At 58.8% G+C, this 15,676-nt stretch overlaps 1 protein-coding gene across 1 annotated transcript; it reads right to left on the bottom strand.

Moving 5' to 3' along the window:
• Positions 1–491: 491 nt before the first annotated feature.
• Positions 492–3,151, bottom strand: KLHDC7A (kelch domain containing 7A). Its single transcript, XM_040462783.1, has one exon. The coding sequence runs from the start codon at positions 3,134–3,136 to the stop codon at positions 761–763; it is 2,376 nt and encodes a 791-aa protein (XP_040318717.1). The 5' UTR covers positions 3,137–3,151; the 3' UTR covers positions 492–760.
• Between the last annotated feature and the right edge of the window lie 12,525 nt (positions 3,152–15,676).

Genomic DNA, 15,676 nt, shown 5'->3' with positions numbered 1-15,676 from the left:
GATCACATCTTCTCCCCCCTCTTCTGAGACCCCATATGTGGCAATCACTGGTGTTCTTAGCAGACCAGTACAAGGTGTAGGTTTTCAAGTGGCTGCTAACTGGAGGTTTCTCCTCCTTCGAGTATACCAGAATCCTAGGTAATGAGAAGTGGGCAATGGTCAATTTGCTTTGCGGGCAAGAGTTCACGGTCAGCTCCAACTACAGCTGTCGTACTTCTCCAACCATCTCTCCTCTGGCTGGGCCCCCTGGGGCTCTCCCGGGCTCCTGGCACAGCCAGAAACACCTTCCTTGAGCGTTCCAGGTGCTTCTGGGAACCCTAGAGGTAGGGGCTCTGTTTAGGAGGGGAGCCTAGTGGCTTAAGGAGGGCTGGCCCACCTCCACCCTATGGGGGTCCGCTGGCACCTGAACTGTGGTTGCAGTAAGGCTGTGCCCCTGGACTTTGGCGGGGTCCTGATACCCCTTCCCCCAGGAATTCAGATTTGAAGCAAGGTGACACTCATCCCCGCACACGGTGCTGCCCTCAGCAACGCCGGGCCCTGGTTCTATTTTCACACGGCGCCTGCGCACCCCGCGGACAGCAAAGACGCATCCGAGGCCCCGGCCAGCGGAGGGGGTAGGGTTAGCATTCCCCTCACGCGGGTGGAATTCCCGAGCTGCCTGCTGGCCCAGAGATGGCTCACGGAGTGGCGGGCAGGGTGCTTTTTGCTTCCAGTTTGGCAGCAGAAGTCCAGCGGGGGGGTGGGGGGCGGGGGTGGGTAGCTAGACCCTGGTCTGAAGCGCGTCGGGGACGGGCAGGGTCAGGACGGCGGGCAGGAGGGTGCCCCGCGGGGAGGGGAAGCTCCGTGGCTCCTTGGGCACAAACCTGGGCGAGATGTGGTCGGCCAGGAAGCAGAGCGAGCGCCAGCGCCCCACGCAGTAGATGAGGTCGCCCACCGGGGCGCACTGGAAGGCGTCCGGGTACGGGGTGCGGTAGGTGGCGCACTCGTACCAGAGGCGGGCGCTGGCGCTGCAGCGGTGGACGCTGATGCCCAGGCGGCGGTCGAGATCAAAACGGTAGAGGAAGCCGTTGACGGCCACCATCTCGGCCGTGCGGTCCTTGCCGCCCCCCGTGGGGCCGGCCCGCCAGCGCTGCTCCCGGGCCGAGAAGCGGAGCAGCAGGTAGCGCAGGGTGCCGCCCGTGACGTAGACGTCGCCCGCACACGCCGTGGCCGTGTGCGCCAGGGCGAAGGAGTCGCTGGGGAGCGGCGGCGCAAAGGTCCAGCGGTCCAGGCGCGGGTCATAGCGTTCCACCGTGTTCAGGCACTCGCCGCCGATGGCGTACAGGTGGCCGTCCAGGGCCACCAGCCGGCAGTGCGGCCGGGCCTGGTTCAGCGGGCACACCTCGCTCCAGATGCCGGTCAGCGGGTTGTAGCAGAAGACGCGGTTGGAGGGCTCGTGCCCGGGCCCCCGGCAACCGGACGCCACGAAGAGGTAATTGAAGAGGCTGCAGAGCGCACAGCCTCGGGACACCGCCTCGGGGGGCAGGCGGGCCAGCGGGTGCCAGGCGTCCTGCGCCTCGTCGTAGTAGCAGAGACGGCCGGAGCCCTCCTGGGGGCACACGTCCGCCACCACCAGGCGCTCGCGGCCCCGCAGGCGGCGCCGGAGGATCAGCTCCCGCTCCGTCCCGCTCAGGCACCCGTAGATGTCCGGGCTGCGCAGGACCTGGAGGTAGTTGTCGCTCATCACCTTGTAGGCCGCTTCCTTCAGCGCCTCCAGCTTCTGCTTCTTGGCCAAGGTCAGCACCTGGTAGCAGTTGCCCAGATCCAGGTGCACGTCTGGCGCTGAGCCGGGGGCCAGCGGGAGGTGGAAGAAGTTGGTCCCCGCCACGAGCTGCACGTGGGCCTCCCGGCTGCTTCCGGCCGAGCTGGACCCAAGAGAAGCCTGGGGAAGGGGGTGGCCAGGCGGGGCGCTCTGGTCTGGGCAGGACAGAGCGGGGGCCCCAAAGCCCTCGAGCTGGAGCTGGAGCTCCGGGTTCTCCATGATCCGGACGAGGCTCTCCTTCCTGCCGAAGCCTTGCGTGGGGGGCGACGGCCCCGGCTGGGAGGAGGTGGGCGTTTCGGCTCCACCTTCCCGGCCTCCTGAAGCGGCCTCTGTTCCCGGGGCGGCGCCTGGCAGGGGCCCGGGGAGTGGAGCTTCAGCCGGGACGGCTGTCCTGGGGGCCAGCCGGCCCTTGGAGGTGGCCCAGGAAGTGGACTCGACATAGTAATCGTACACCTTGCCCTTCAGCCTGGGCCCCATCCGCTCCACCTTCTCAGGAATGAAGTTCTCCTCCACGCGAACCCGGGACACAGACGAGTAGGTATAAGAGGCACTGGCGGCTCCCTCCCGCTGGTGCAGGGTCAGGCCCATGTCCACGGCCGCCTGAAGGGCCCCGGCCTCTTCCCCGTGGACCCCCCTGTTGCGAGGAAAGACCCAGCTCCTGTTCGTGTCACTCTCGCCTTCCGTGTGGGCCATCAGGCTCGTGGCGGGGGACTCCTGCTCCCCGAGCCCCGGCTGTCCCGGGGGTCCGCCGTCCCGCCATGGAGTGGGCGCCCGGCCCACCCTGCTCCCCTCTGCCGCAGCGAGGCCAAGTGGGGAGCTTTGGAATTCATCGCCCACAGTGGGGTGGTGGGGCGGCTCGGGCTTACCGCCAACAGCTGTTCCGGCTTCCTGGCCACTGCAGCGAGGGGGTGCCAGCTCAGAGACAAGGCCCTGCCCACCCGCTTCCACACCGGCGCCCTTCTTCTCGCGCTCCCGAGCCTCTTGGGCTTCTGCGACTTCGGGAGAGCGTCCTGTTGCCGGGACTCGGGAGCCCCCCTGACTTTCCCGGTCACAGCCCAGCGGCGCTCCGGCCCCCTGGCTTCCCCTCCGGCGTCTCAGAGCCCGGTGTGGTGCCCCAGGAACAGCCCCCGGGTCCGCCGGCTGCCCGGAGCCCTCGGCCTTCTCCTCGGCCTTGGAGTTCCTGTCCCCCAGCGGGGCCCGGGCGGGCCTCAACCTGTACAGCCTGTAGGCTGCGGTCACCAGGAGCAGCGCGGCGGCCGACAGCACCACCTTGCCTGCCAGCTGCATGTCCAAATGCCAGTCCTGGGACTGTGCTCCTCCTCTTCCGGGGAGCATGGTTCCCAAGCCGACCTGGGGCCAAAGAATGTCAAGAATCCGATTAATGATTGTCCTGGTTCCTGCGGGAGCTGGGCTGACCCGGAGGGGGCTCTGGGCTGGCTCCAGCCGGCCACTGGAGGAGTTGGAGCAAGGTAACCTTGAGCGGGCAGCGGGTGGCCACTGGGGCTCGGGGCTGGCGGATCCTTCGACGCTTTCCCTGGGGGCGGGGGTGGGGGTTGTGCCCCGGGGCCTGAGCTTGTGATCGGCCACCCGAGCCAGCAGCAGCTGGAAGATGTTAGGAGTGTCCAGCAGGTACACAAATAGGGAGGAAGCTCTTGACCAAACAGTCACCTGATGCCCGGAAGCGCCCGGGGTTGGTTATTGTATGTAGGGCTAGGAGTGTTGGGTGTGGTGGGTTGTGAGACAGGTGGAGCCACGGCAGGTGTGGCACGAGATCCTCCCTGCTGGTTCCCTTCCCGTTGGGGTCTGCTTGTCCCCGCGGGGAGGCCCGCAGTTAGCAGCAGAGAAGGCTAGGCCAGGGACTGCGACCAAGCCACCGGATCTGGCTTTGAATGCCTCCGCCCTCCGTCTGGGCCTTCCTGAGAGCAGATGGGGAAGGTACAGGGTGTTAGTTAGATCGAGGCAGATCGAGGCAACTAACCTTGATCTAACGATCAAGGGCATATCCTTGCGCTTGAAAACAGGTGAGGGGCCGAGGTCCTCACCAGTGCTGTGGGTCCCAGTTTAACAGATGAGAAAAGGGGCGCCTGGGCGGCTCAGTCCGTTAAGCGTCCGGCTCTTGGTTTCAGCTCAGGTCGTGATCTCACAGTTTTGGGAGTTCGAGCCCTGAGTCGGGCTCCATGCTGACGGTGCGGAGCCTGCCTGAGACCCTCTTCCTCTCCGTCGCTCTCCGCTCCTGCCCCACTTGTGCTGTCTCAGTCTCCCTCAAAAGAAGTAAATAAACTTACCCTTCAAGCTCATCTGTCCGCCGCCTCGAGCGCCAGGCTCCTGGCTGGGGCTCAGGACGGCCTCCTTCATCCTCGCGGGTCCTCACCCCTCCAGCCCTTCGGAGTCGGGTCCAAGGCCGCGCCTCACATGCCTTGCTCTGAGGTCGTCTTTCCTTTCTTTAGGTCTCTTGTTCTTCTGCGTGTCTCCTTTGGCCTTTATCACACAGGCCGTGGGTCAAAGTGCACCCTGTTCCGCTGACCCGTACGGGCCGGGCACAGTCGTGGACACCTGCCAGCGTGCCACGGAGAGAACGGAGGTGGGCAGTCCAGAAGAGTCTCCTCCGATGCCCACACCGTTGGGGAGAGATGCACTTGTCCCCCGCCCCACCCACCCCCATTTTATGGCAGCTCTAAGATCATGTCAATTGGCTTGTAAGTAGGGACTTGTATCCCTGTTTCCAGAGTCCAGAGTTTTACCTACCTGAGTTCACCCACCAGGTGTGGTTCCCCAGGAGTCAGGCTCCGCGGGCGGTTCCACCGGTGACCAGCAGCAGGGACCCGCTTTCTCTCCCTCGCGGTCAAAATCGTGATTCTGAACGTCACAGGCATGGGAGCCACTGGGGTGCTCATCGGGAATGCACTTTTCTGGGGGCGCCTGGGTGGCTCAGTCAGTTCAGTGTCTGACTTCGGTTCAGGTCACAATCTTGCCATTCCAAGTTCGAGCCCCACATGGGGTTCTGTGCGGACAGCTCAGAGCCTGGAGCCTGCTTCGGATTCTGTGTCTCCCTCTCTCTCTGCCCCTCCCGTGCTCACGCTCTCTCTCTCTCTCTCTCTGTCTCTCAAAAATAAATAAGCCTCAAAAAAATTCAGAAATGCACATTTCCAAGCTATACTCCCCAGACTTTCTGGTTTGGCAGGTTTAGGGGACCTCCCAGGAGGTCCCCAGTTTTGGCAATCATCTCAGGAGGCCTCCGCGGGGCTAGGAATGGAAAGTCACTCAGCTTTGCCACTTGGCTACAGAGAATTCTTCTTTGCGTGAGCCACTTGTTTCATCAGGGTGAGTAACAGAACACGGGGTGCTCGGGCCCTGGGTGCTCGGCACAAGCAAAACCATTTCGTCTCCCCCGGGGAATCTGGACGGGAAAGTGCAATCATCACCCTCGTTCTACAGGTGAGGAAACCGAGCCTCAGAGGGATGTGCCCATGTCACGTAGATTGCGAGCGGCAGAGTCTTGAGTTAAAACTGGGTCTGTCTAGCTGCACGGTTCATTCGTCTCCCTCTGGGAAGGGAAAGACCAGGTATAAAGGGTAATAAAAGTGATTTGTCCGGCGGTGAATCCAGGACTTTGGGGGCCCCTGCTGGCCCAGCTGCCATTTCAGTAGCAGGGGCAGCCTTGGGGCTCTCCTACCGTTGGAGAAGGGACCACTGATGGCCTGCCCCTTTGGTGACAATACTGTGGCCTGGCATTGTCCTCTCAGATGCCACTGAGTGAGCTGGGTGTCAGCCCCTTTGGCATGCTGCCTCCCACCCGATAAAGTCTCCACCACACGGGAGCACTCTCTGTGTGGCTTCAGCTTAAACCCTTGGAGTCAGACAACCACTCTCTCCCTTTGGAAACTTGCTCCTGGGCACTGGGGGTGGTCAAAGCAGTACTCCAGGGTGGCAGGAGGGTAGCTGGGGAGCTGCTGGGAGCAGGAGACACAGTCCCCGCCCTGAGAGGACTTATATCCTTACCTGTGAGATGGAATGTGTACCTGAGGTATGATTAAGCCACAGCATATCATGGAGGAAAATTAATGAGGTGACTCATTGACAAAGTACAATGGGCCAGGGGACAGCCAGGGAGGCTGGGGCCAGGGGCATCAGAATAGAGGTCCAAAGAGTATTCCAGAGGGGCGCCTGGGTGGCTCAGCTGGTTAAGCGTCCTACTTCGGCTCAGGTCATGATCCTGCAGTTTGTGGGTTCAAGCCCCGCGTCGGGCTCTGTGCTGACCGCTCGGAGCCTGGAGCCTGCTTCAGATTCTGTGTCTCCCTCTCTCTCTCTGCCCCTCCCCTGCTGTCTCTCTCTCTCTCTCAAAAATAAATACACATTAAAAAAAAAAAAACGTCTCCCCACACCCGGTGCCTCGCCTGGGGCTTTTTTTAGGGGGGGGGGGGGGGGGGGGCGGCGTGTAGACTGACTGATGGAACAAATATCCACCAGGTGCTCACCGTGTACCAGGCTTCGAGCTGGTGCAGTGACCTAGGTTACAGAGACGCCCTTGGCCCCGGGGGACCTTGGCGGACTGCTGGCTCGGGAAGAAGATGCTGAACAGGGAAGGCCGAGGGGAGAGAGGTAGCAGGTCTGAGGGTACAGGGTTACGACAGCCGTGATGGTGCACAGAGACTTGCAGGCTGGGGTGTCGGGCAGGTGCAGGCCGTGTGTGCATAGGCGGGGTGTCAGGTGGCACTGATTTGACTCCTGGCGTGGCATTTCCTGTGACTTTCCCCTGTTTGAGGGCAGCAGTGAGACGGTGCAGGAAATGAGGCTTCCTGCTGTCCATTCTGGGAGACACGTGCCACAGAAAAGACACTTGCTCCTCCCGGTCCCCAAGAGGGTCCCCCAGCCCACACCATGCAGGGCCACGTGGGGAGGCACCAGGCTCAGCAAGGAGGCAGGCGGAGCAAGAGGACGGAATAGGAGCGTCACTGTGGTTTTCAAGGGAAGGAGTGGACGAGACAGTGTGAATAATGTCAGGGGGCCGCGGGCCGTCTTTATTTGCCTCATGCCTGGCCCTGGGGTAATCGGGACAGGGGAGTATGGCCCCGGTGCACCGAGCCTGGCGAGAGTCTGATAAAGGAGGTGTTGTGGCTGAGTCCTGGACCGGTTCGTTTGCATACGAAAGGTGCCTCCAGGAGTCCTTTGCCGCCTCTAGGAGTTCACCCTCCGCTCAGCAGGGCCTCAGCTGCAGGACGACAGAAAATAAGAGGATATAGTTATTGCAGAGAGTCAGAAGACCGGAAGACAGAAGAACAAGGGCTTGGGGCCTCTAAGAGGCCCTGCAGGGCGGTGGGGAGAGAGCGGTCCCGCTTTGTCCTGAGGTCTCATCGCACCCTGCGGGCGAACACCACGCTCCCGCGAGCTGGCTTCAAACTCCACCAATTACAGCTCTCTCTCCCCTGCCCGCACCGAGTCTGTTTGGAGAAAAGTGAAAGGAACAAATGAAGACAGGAGGGAAATTAAAAGATAATTGGAAGTCTATATTGGGCTTCTGTGAATGTGCGCACCGCCAATCTGGCCTCTCGCGACGGCAGGACCAATTGACAACTCTGGGGTTCGCTCGCGGGGGGGGGTGGAACAGTCAGAGATAAACGCGTGCCATGCAAATAAACAGGCCCATCTTCCAGTGACTGGCTTTGACTTCCGTGCTGCCGGCGCCTCCCCTGGTCTGTGTTTTCCGAGGTGGAGGCTGACTCCAGGGAGGGGTGCGGTAGGTGAGACCCTGAGGGGGAGCCCCAGGCTGGGAGGAGGTGGGTGCAGGCACCTCGGGAGACGGGGAGGGGTGTGGCCCTTTCCACCTGCACCCCTGCGCAGGCACACACCCACAGGTGCCTGTGTGCACGTACACGCATGCAAATGCACCTGCACACGCACGTGAGGGAGAGGGTAGACTTTTGAGTCCAGAAGTGTCAGCGATAAAAGGATCCTGGTCTGGGGGTGCCTGGGTGGCTCAGTCAGTTGAGCTTCTGACCTCGGCTCAGGTCATGATCTTATGGTCCGTGAGTTCGAGCCCCACATCAGGCTCTGTGCTGACAGCTCAGAGCCTGGAGCCTGCTACAGATTCTGTGTCTCCCTCTCTCTCTCTCTGCTCTTCCCCACTCATGCTCTATCTCTCTCTGTCTCTAAAAAATAAATAAATGTCAAAAAAATTAAAAAAAAAAAAAAAAAGGATCCTGGTCTGACTAGTGAGGAGACCAAGGCCTAACGAGGGCCCGTCTGTCTAGCGGGGGCTAGAACACGGGACATCTGACTGAGCCTGGGCTGTGGACGAGGAGGTCCAGGACAAATTCCCACTCATCCCGAGGGTGCGCAGTAAGAATCTGGTGGTCCGGTGGTTGTTCCTTACGCTTACCCCGGGGGCCTTTCCTCGACAAACTCTCCTTGACCTCCAATGGGCTCCGTCACGCTCAGGGTCCCCACGCTGTGCCCTCAGCCGCTGTGCGTCACCACGTCCACGCTGGTTGTTCAATGCTGAAATATTTCCATTCTCATCGGGGAACAGGAACTTCCCCAGCCCCACCAGCCTGCCTGCCACCCCCCCAGGACCCCCTCTGTCCTCTCTGCCGTTTATGAACTAGAAGTTAATGCTGAGTATTGCAAGGGTCTGCCAACCTCACCCCACTCCGCTAGGGCGCTGCTGCACCTTCCCAGGCAGTAAAATATTGAATATGCCCCAGGGCCCCGCCGCCCCCTGGGCCCCTGTTCGGCTCCGTGGAGGGTGATCCTGGCACATTATGGGACTGGGGACACCACCCCCGTCAGGAATCTGAGACAGCAAAGGCGAGGCCACACAGGGACCCTGGTGGACCCACCGTAGTGAATACCACCTGCAGAGCCTCAAGTGCCAGCTCACCCTTCCAGCACCTTCCGTCAAGCCTTTTACTCACATGACCTCGACAAATAGTTGTCATGGGTGTTACAGGCACAGTCTGTGACCAACACTTCTGATTCTGCCATCCTGTGTAGCTGGTATTGTCATTTTTATTTTATTTTATTTTTTATTTGACAGAGAGAGAATCTTAAGCAGGCTGAATGCTCAGTGTGGAGCCTGATGTGGGACTCGATCCCAGGACCCTGAGATCATGACCTGAGCTAAAATCAAGAGTCAGATGCTCAACCGACCGAGTCCCAACCCCGCCCCCCTGCCCCTGTCACCTTTTTCTATAGATGAGGGCACTGAAGCTCCCGAGAGGGGAGGTGATCTTGCCCCCAGGCCCCACAGCTTGTGAGCAGTACGGAGAAGGGACCCAGGTCACTCTTGTCTTTGACCTTGGCCCTGCACCCATCCAACCTCCTCTCCTGTCTACTGCCACGGTTGACCCCCACAGAAACCCAAGGGAGGCTAACACTGCTTTCCAAGGAGATGCGTCACTGTTGTTCCTTTACGTTCTGGGACCAGCAGAGGCCGGGGCTGGGTGCTGCCCGGATTTTGGCCATCATGTGTCGTGCTGCAGTCACCAGAAAAGAGATCAGGCCTGGAAAGGGAGTTTCAAAGAGTCGGGAATGCCAAGGGCATGAAGAAATGTCCTACTTACGATTCCACTGCATAGACCATTAGGAAGTAGAATAATGGCATGTGATACGTGCCTGTGAATTTGATGGGGAAATTGAACGTGAAACAGTTCCTGGGTGCCGTTTGAGATGGCAGAGTGCATCCTGATTCTTGCTCTGGGGTGGGGTGAGTGGAGGCAGAGGGAGCGTCCTGAGGGTTAAGTATGAGGCGTACCCGCCGCCTGCATTCAGGGTAGAGCTTTCACAGAGGGCCCAGGGCCAATAATAGTAGAAGTAATAATAGCCGTTATTTGGGGGCACCCACTCCGTGTCAGGCCCTGGGCTCTGCCGAGGTTGCGGGCCCCATCTCCTTCCATTTTGCACCAGCCCTGCAGGGGGCGCAAGACCCATCCTAGAGGTGAGGAAACTGAGGCTCAGTGTCTTGCCTGAGGCTAAACCTGTTTTACCCCAAAGCCATTTTCCAGAAACCCTTGTTATGGAACAGGATAGCAGGCCCCGCCCCAGCCTCAAAAAGTCAGAATCCTCCTGTGAGCCAGATCCCTACAGGAAGCACTGTAAATGCTCGGATAGTACCCCGCCCACCCACAATCCCAGCTGTATGAACTTGAATCCCCTCAAGGGAGTGTGGCTTCTCCCACCCTGTGTCAGAGAGAGGTCACACCTTTGTCACGGACCCTCTGACCTCTGAGTTCTCACAATAACCTTAATAGACATCACCACGGACTCTGATTGTCGAAATCTCTGTGCCTCAGTTTTCTTGTCTCTCAAATGGGCGTGATGCCCTCTGCCTATGGGGTTATTGTCAGAAACACCTTAGGACGCCGAGGAGGGCACCTGGTGCAGGTGCGTGGCAGGGGTTGGTAAGTGTTTATAGACTATATTGATGGGTCAGAAGAGAACCCATCATGGTCGAGGGCTGGAAGCGTGTCTTGCCTGAAATGCTCCAGAGACCGTTTCTCATCTAAGTCAATTTCCACAACCTTACCGAGCAGGTGGAGTTATCCCTTTTGACAAGGAGACTCAGAAGGGTTAGGTTACTTGCCCAGAGCCACACAGCTAGGAAATGACGGACCTGAGGACCCAACCAGGAAGCTTTATGTCTAAGGCCTTGCCTCCAGCCGGGCTGTCTTGCCTTGCTCTCCTGCCCCTCCTCCTCCCATGGTACTCCTGACAGTCGCCGGGCCTGCGTGCCCTTCCCGGAACGGTGAGCTCCCTGAGTCAGGCTGTCCCTGGAGCCCCATCCTAGCAGCTCGTGGCTCCCACTGCCCCCCCAGCTCTCTGCCACCTCTTCTGCAGCCCCCTTGCTGTGCTGCCACCTGCAGGCTCCAGGATGTCCTGTGGCTCCCCATGGCCTCCCCTATCAAATCTAAATGCCTTGGCCAGTTCTCCAAGGTCCCTTTGACGGCCCAACCTCATTTGCCACTGTACCCAAACACCCGTTCTGCTCCAGCCAAGCTCATCCGTTTACTGTCCCCTCGTCCCTGCTGTCGCACGGGCCATTTCCCCCCACTCACGGCCTTCTTTCCCACATCTCTGCTGTTCTGTTCACTTCCACAAAACCCCAGATCAAAACTGGGCCTTCTCTACAGGGACTCCAGCCAGGGCGTGGTTCTTTACTCTTTCTGGGTCTCCCAGGTCCCTCTGAGGATCCCCTGGAAGTTAGAGACCCTGTTAGAAAAATGCATGTACACATACTATTTCACATGCAAATTCTGGGACGTCTGCCCTTGGAGTCCTTGTTAAGAAATCCCTGCATTAGGGGAAGACGCATACTGAGCTTTAAAAAGGATACATTGGATTGGTTTTTGGGGTAAGAAATAAGCCAGCTCAAGATGGTACGTTTTGAAATGTGTGCTTTGGGTTATTCCATGAAAAGAAAGAAAGAAGGAGGAAAAGAGAGAGAAAGAAGAAAGAAAGAAAGAAAGAAAGAAAGAAAGAAGAAAGAAAAGGAAGAAACAGAGAGAAAGAAAGAAAGAAAAGAAAAAAGAAAGAAAGAAAGAAAGAAAGAAAGAAAGAAAGGGAAAGAGAGAAAGGCTTCCTGGTCAGATAAGTTTAGAAAGCACTGCTGTGTGACCTCTGAGCTCAATTTCTTTATTTGTAAAATGGGACCAATAAAACCTGCTACTATATACATTGTCACGGTGATCAGTGAGTTCAAGTGCACTGAGGACCAGCTTTTCTTTGGGCCCCAACATCCTGTGCTCTTCTCAAGAGAGCACCAGGAAGGAGAGAAGCAGAGACCCCCTCCAGCCCATGCAGGTCCAGCAGAGAGTGGGGTTGGAGGGGTTGGAGGGGCCTGGCGGGGGCGTGGCTGAGCCCTGAGCCGGCAGGGAGGGGCTGTGGGAGAGGAGCCGCGGCAGCCCTGGGTCCCCAGCTGACTCTGGTCTCTCCCAGACACCAGAGAGCTGATGCCAGACCTCGAGAGGCAGGACAGGTTTGTGTTCCACAGCTCTGAGCCTCTAAATGGAGCTAACTCAGCGCAGCCAGGGGCCTCGCTGGCCCATTAGAGCTGTTGAGGCTGATTGCAAATCAAGGCTCTGAAAAGAGACAGCCGCCCTGGTGCAGAAGGTGGAGAGAGGGTCCCAGCCGAGCCCCAGAGGGAGGGGGGAGGGGAGAATGAAGCGCAAGCAGCCAGGAAAACCAGAGCCAGGGGCTGGAGGCCGTGCCCCAAGCATCCATAGGGTGCTAGGGGCCAGACCCGGGCCTGGCTCTGGGGAGGCAGAGACAAATGGATGACAAACCGCTTCACTGAGCACCTACTATGTGCCAGCCATATTCTCCATCATTGAGTCTTTGCACAGCCCTGTGGCAGAGACAGCCCCCGTGTTCCACCAAAGAGGCTCGAACCTACCCAGCTGGCACACGCAGCCTCACACCTACACATATCCTGCCCTCTGCCCTTTTAAGCCCAGCCGGGCTCTCCAGAAACACACTAGTGGAGAAGGATCACAGCAGAGCAAATGCTCAGCTACTATGGAAACAAGGAGGAAAGAGCCAGGGCTTTGGGGGAGGAGGGCTTCCCAGAGCTTGAGTCTTGAGGGATTTGACAGGTAAGCAAGGTAGGGAAAGGACAGTTGAAGCAGAGGACCCACAGTGCAAAGGCCCTGAGGCCGGGGACCGTAATTAATAGCACGAGGTGGAGGAATTGTTCTAAGAGCTTGAAAGCGCATGGGATGTGGAAGTGGCCAGCATTAGTCTCCATCTGGGCGGGAATGACTTGGCGAGCACATGAGTTCTGGAACTTAAGACAAGATAGACTGAACCAAAGAAGGACGTCCCTTGACTAGAAGATTCCAAATAATGCAGGGTGTGGGGTCCCCTGCATCAGCAGTCACTAGGAACCGGGAGGAGGAGAGGGGATATTTCCAGTTTGGAGAAGGGAGAGCATAAATCGTGTCCCCTTGTTCACGTCCCCCGCGTGTGACCCCCTTATTTCTGTCCCTCCCTCCCCTGCTTCCCAGGGGCACGGTTCTTTTCTGTTCTGAGTTCTAATTTCCCAGGTGCTATAATTTAAAGACTGTGTCCCAGCCCTGTACCCCCGGGCTCCGTGATGCAAGGCGGTGGGGCTCTTTGCCGAATGGTTTTGCTTCATGTTCCTCTAGCCTGGCGACAGGTGAAGGCTGCTTCTTTCATTCTCCCTCTTCAGAGGCGTTGTTTCCATGTCCAGTGCTGCCCGAGAGCCCAGGGGGGGCAGACGAAGCACAAATCTCTCAGGGCAGAGCCTCGAAGCCCACGGTTTCTACGCAGCGGGCTCGCTTTGCTGGTCATCAGAGCCTCCCAGAGCTGAAAGGGACCTTGGATGCCCACGGTCAGACCCTCTCGTGCTACACAGAGACCGCACAAAGGGAGGTGACACCCCCAAACCCACGCAGAGGGGACCCATGCGCCAGTGCCATTGCTTTCGCACCGAGGTGAGCTCAGGGACCCCGCCCCTTGCAACTGTCCCTCCCCCGCCCCGGGCGCTCGCAGGATGCTGCCCCCATCCCACAGCAAACCGGTGAGCTAGGAGCCCCTAGAGCTATTTCACAAAAGAGGGACTCAGGCCCCCAAGGGAGGGGACCCTGTCCAAATCTCTCAGCTCAAAGGTGGCAGAGCTGGGATTGCGGTCCACCGAACCCGGTGGCCACCCAGGGGGTGCAAGATGGCTCAGAGACCTCCAGCATCCTTGTGTCTAAGCAGTACTGGCAGCGATGGGAGAGACCCTTTCCTAGCTGGCAAGGTGCCTGGCTGGGAAGGCCCCCAAAGACAAAGGCCCCTGCTCAACCCCCAGCGACGCTCAGCACCTAACAAGTGCAGTGGGGTCCCGTGGGACTCCCTCTCCACGAGAGGGTTCGCATCTGGAGGGCAGGCTCTGCGTGTGGGGAATGTCTGGCTCGTAGTCGGTCCTCCATAAACACCTGTTGAATACACAAATGAATAAATGAGAAGAGACAAGTCACCGTGTGGACGAGAGCAAATGAGTACAGCCGATCGAGCCTTTAATTTGTTTAAATACCGAGGGGCGATGAGCTGGTATCTTCAGGGCCAAGGAGGGGATGTGGCTTCGCAAAGTAATTGCCCAAGGAAGGCATTCTGGGGGGTGGAGGGTGCAAAGGCTCTGAGGTAGGAATGAGAGCTGGGGCTACGTCAGGGTGACAGGAGTGACACAGGGGACTGGAGCTGGCTGCCCTCTCTGAGCCCCGCAATCCGTGCTGTCCCTGAGCTATTCTCGGGGCTACAGGGACAAGTCAATTGTGTTGAGTTAGATGTCAGATAAGGCTTGGAAGTAAAACAGAAGACAAGAAAAAACACCGTTCCTAGGAGAGCCGAGTGGAAGGATTGTGATCAATCATTTCCTTCAAAAGTCAAGTGGCGCTGGGTATGAGTCCTGGCGTTGTAAAATAGTCGTGTGTCCTTGGGGAGGTAACTCCTGTTCTCTGGGTCTCAGTTTTCCCATCTGTAACATGGGTGGGAGGTTGGAAATTCTCCCCTGAGACCAAGATCTTGAAGGTACATTCTCTCAGTGGGAACCTGCAGAGACAGCAGGTGAAAGATCTGAGATGCTGGGGGCCGCCAGGGGTCTCTAGTTGGGGCCCCAGTCTTTGCTTCCTCTCTGGCCTTGGCTCCTGGCCCTGCCCTAGGGAGCTGTGCTGGTCCTTTGCCAGCCCCACCGTACCGCCCAGCCTTCAGGGTCCAGCTTAAGCGCTGGCTCCTTCATATATCACCATAACTGTCATTAATGCTTACAGTGAAAGTCATGACATTGACCTTGCTTTCACCAAGTGCCATGCACCCATCCAGGGCAACAGCAACCCTGAGAGGCAGGTACAGAATGTCATGCCTAGGTGGGGAAACTGAGGCTCAGAGGGGACCAATGACGTGCAGCGGGAAACCAGAGGTCTCTGGCCGGGGGCACTGCCAGCCTGCAGCGTGCAGCCTGACCCCCAGGCTCAGCGCAGTGCCCCCAGCCTGGGCAACCAACCACTGCAGACATCAAAGTCAGGGCAGGAAGGTGGCCTCCTGGAACTGGTTTTTCTTGTTCTGGGTCTGAGCCGGAGGCAGCCCCTGTGCCAAGTCTGGACGCTGAGGACTTGGCAACTGCTCTTGCGGAACCTTCTGGTCGCACGGTCTTCTGTTGCCCCTGTGGGCTGGGTGAGGGCAGCGGGGGGGGCCCTCAGGCTGGAGCCTGACATCTGTGATAAACTGCAGAGAATCTGTGTGGGCGAGGTGGCCGCAGGGCAGAGAGCACGGGATTGGGGAACTGGGCTAGAGTGCTGGCGCTCCTGGTAATCTGCAGAGTGGCTTGGGGTCAGACCCCTCCTGGCCCGGCCTCAGTTTCCCCATGTGTGACATGAGTACATTGGGCGGTTCCTAACCGGGTCACAACATAAAGAGCAGTCAACACAGCAGTGGCCAAGGTTTACACTGGCATTGCGTGCGTGACCACAGAGAGAGGGCTGTGCTTATGTGTATGAGTGTGTGCGTGTAGGGTGGGGGAGGAGCTGGGCTCCTTCTCAGGTCAGAGCGGTCGGCACACGGAAGAAAGAGAGGGCTAGGGACGAGCCCCTGGTGGACAGTCGGGAGACCAGGACCTCATCCTGGCTCCAGCACTGACTTGCTGTGTGTCCCTGAGAACGTTGTAATCCCTCTCTGGGCACACGGATCTCCCTAAAATGAGAGCCTCCTGGCCAAATAATCTTAAGTGTTCGTGTGGCTCTGAGTCCGATGTCTCAGAGTCGTTTGGATACTAATGGAGTGGTGGGCTAATTGGAGAAGTGAGCCCTGTCTTGGAGTCAGGGGAGCGAGCCCCAGGCATGACCCGTGGCTCTGCCCCCTCCTGGCCATGTGCCCGTGGGCATC

Source organism: Herpailurus yagouaroundi, unplaced genomic scaffold (assembly GCF_014898765.1).
Source record: "Herpailurus yagouaroundi ecotype Mexico unplaced genomic scaffold, PumYag 77, whole genome shotgun sequence".
Taxonomy (NCBI): Eukaryota; Metazoa; Chordata; class Mammalia; order Carnivora; family Felidae; genus Herpailurus; species Herpailurus yagouaroundi.
Note: the sequence above shows the minus strand (reverse complement) of the source record. Positions and strands in the feature narration are given on the sequence as shown.

What these genes read in the sequence shown, in the direction of transcription:
- KLHDC7A (XM_040462783.1), bottom strand. Translation starts at nt 3,136, where the DNA reads ATGCTCCCCGGAAGAGGAGGAGCACAGTCCCAGGACTGGCATTTGGAC.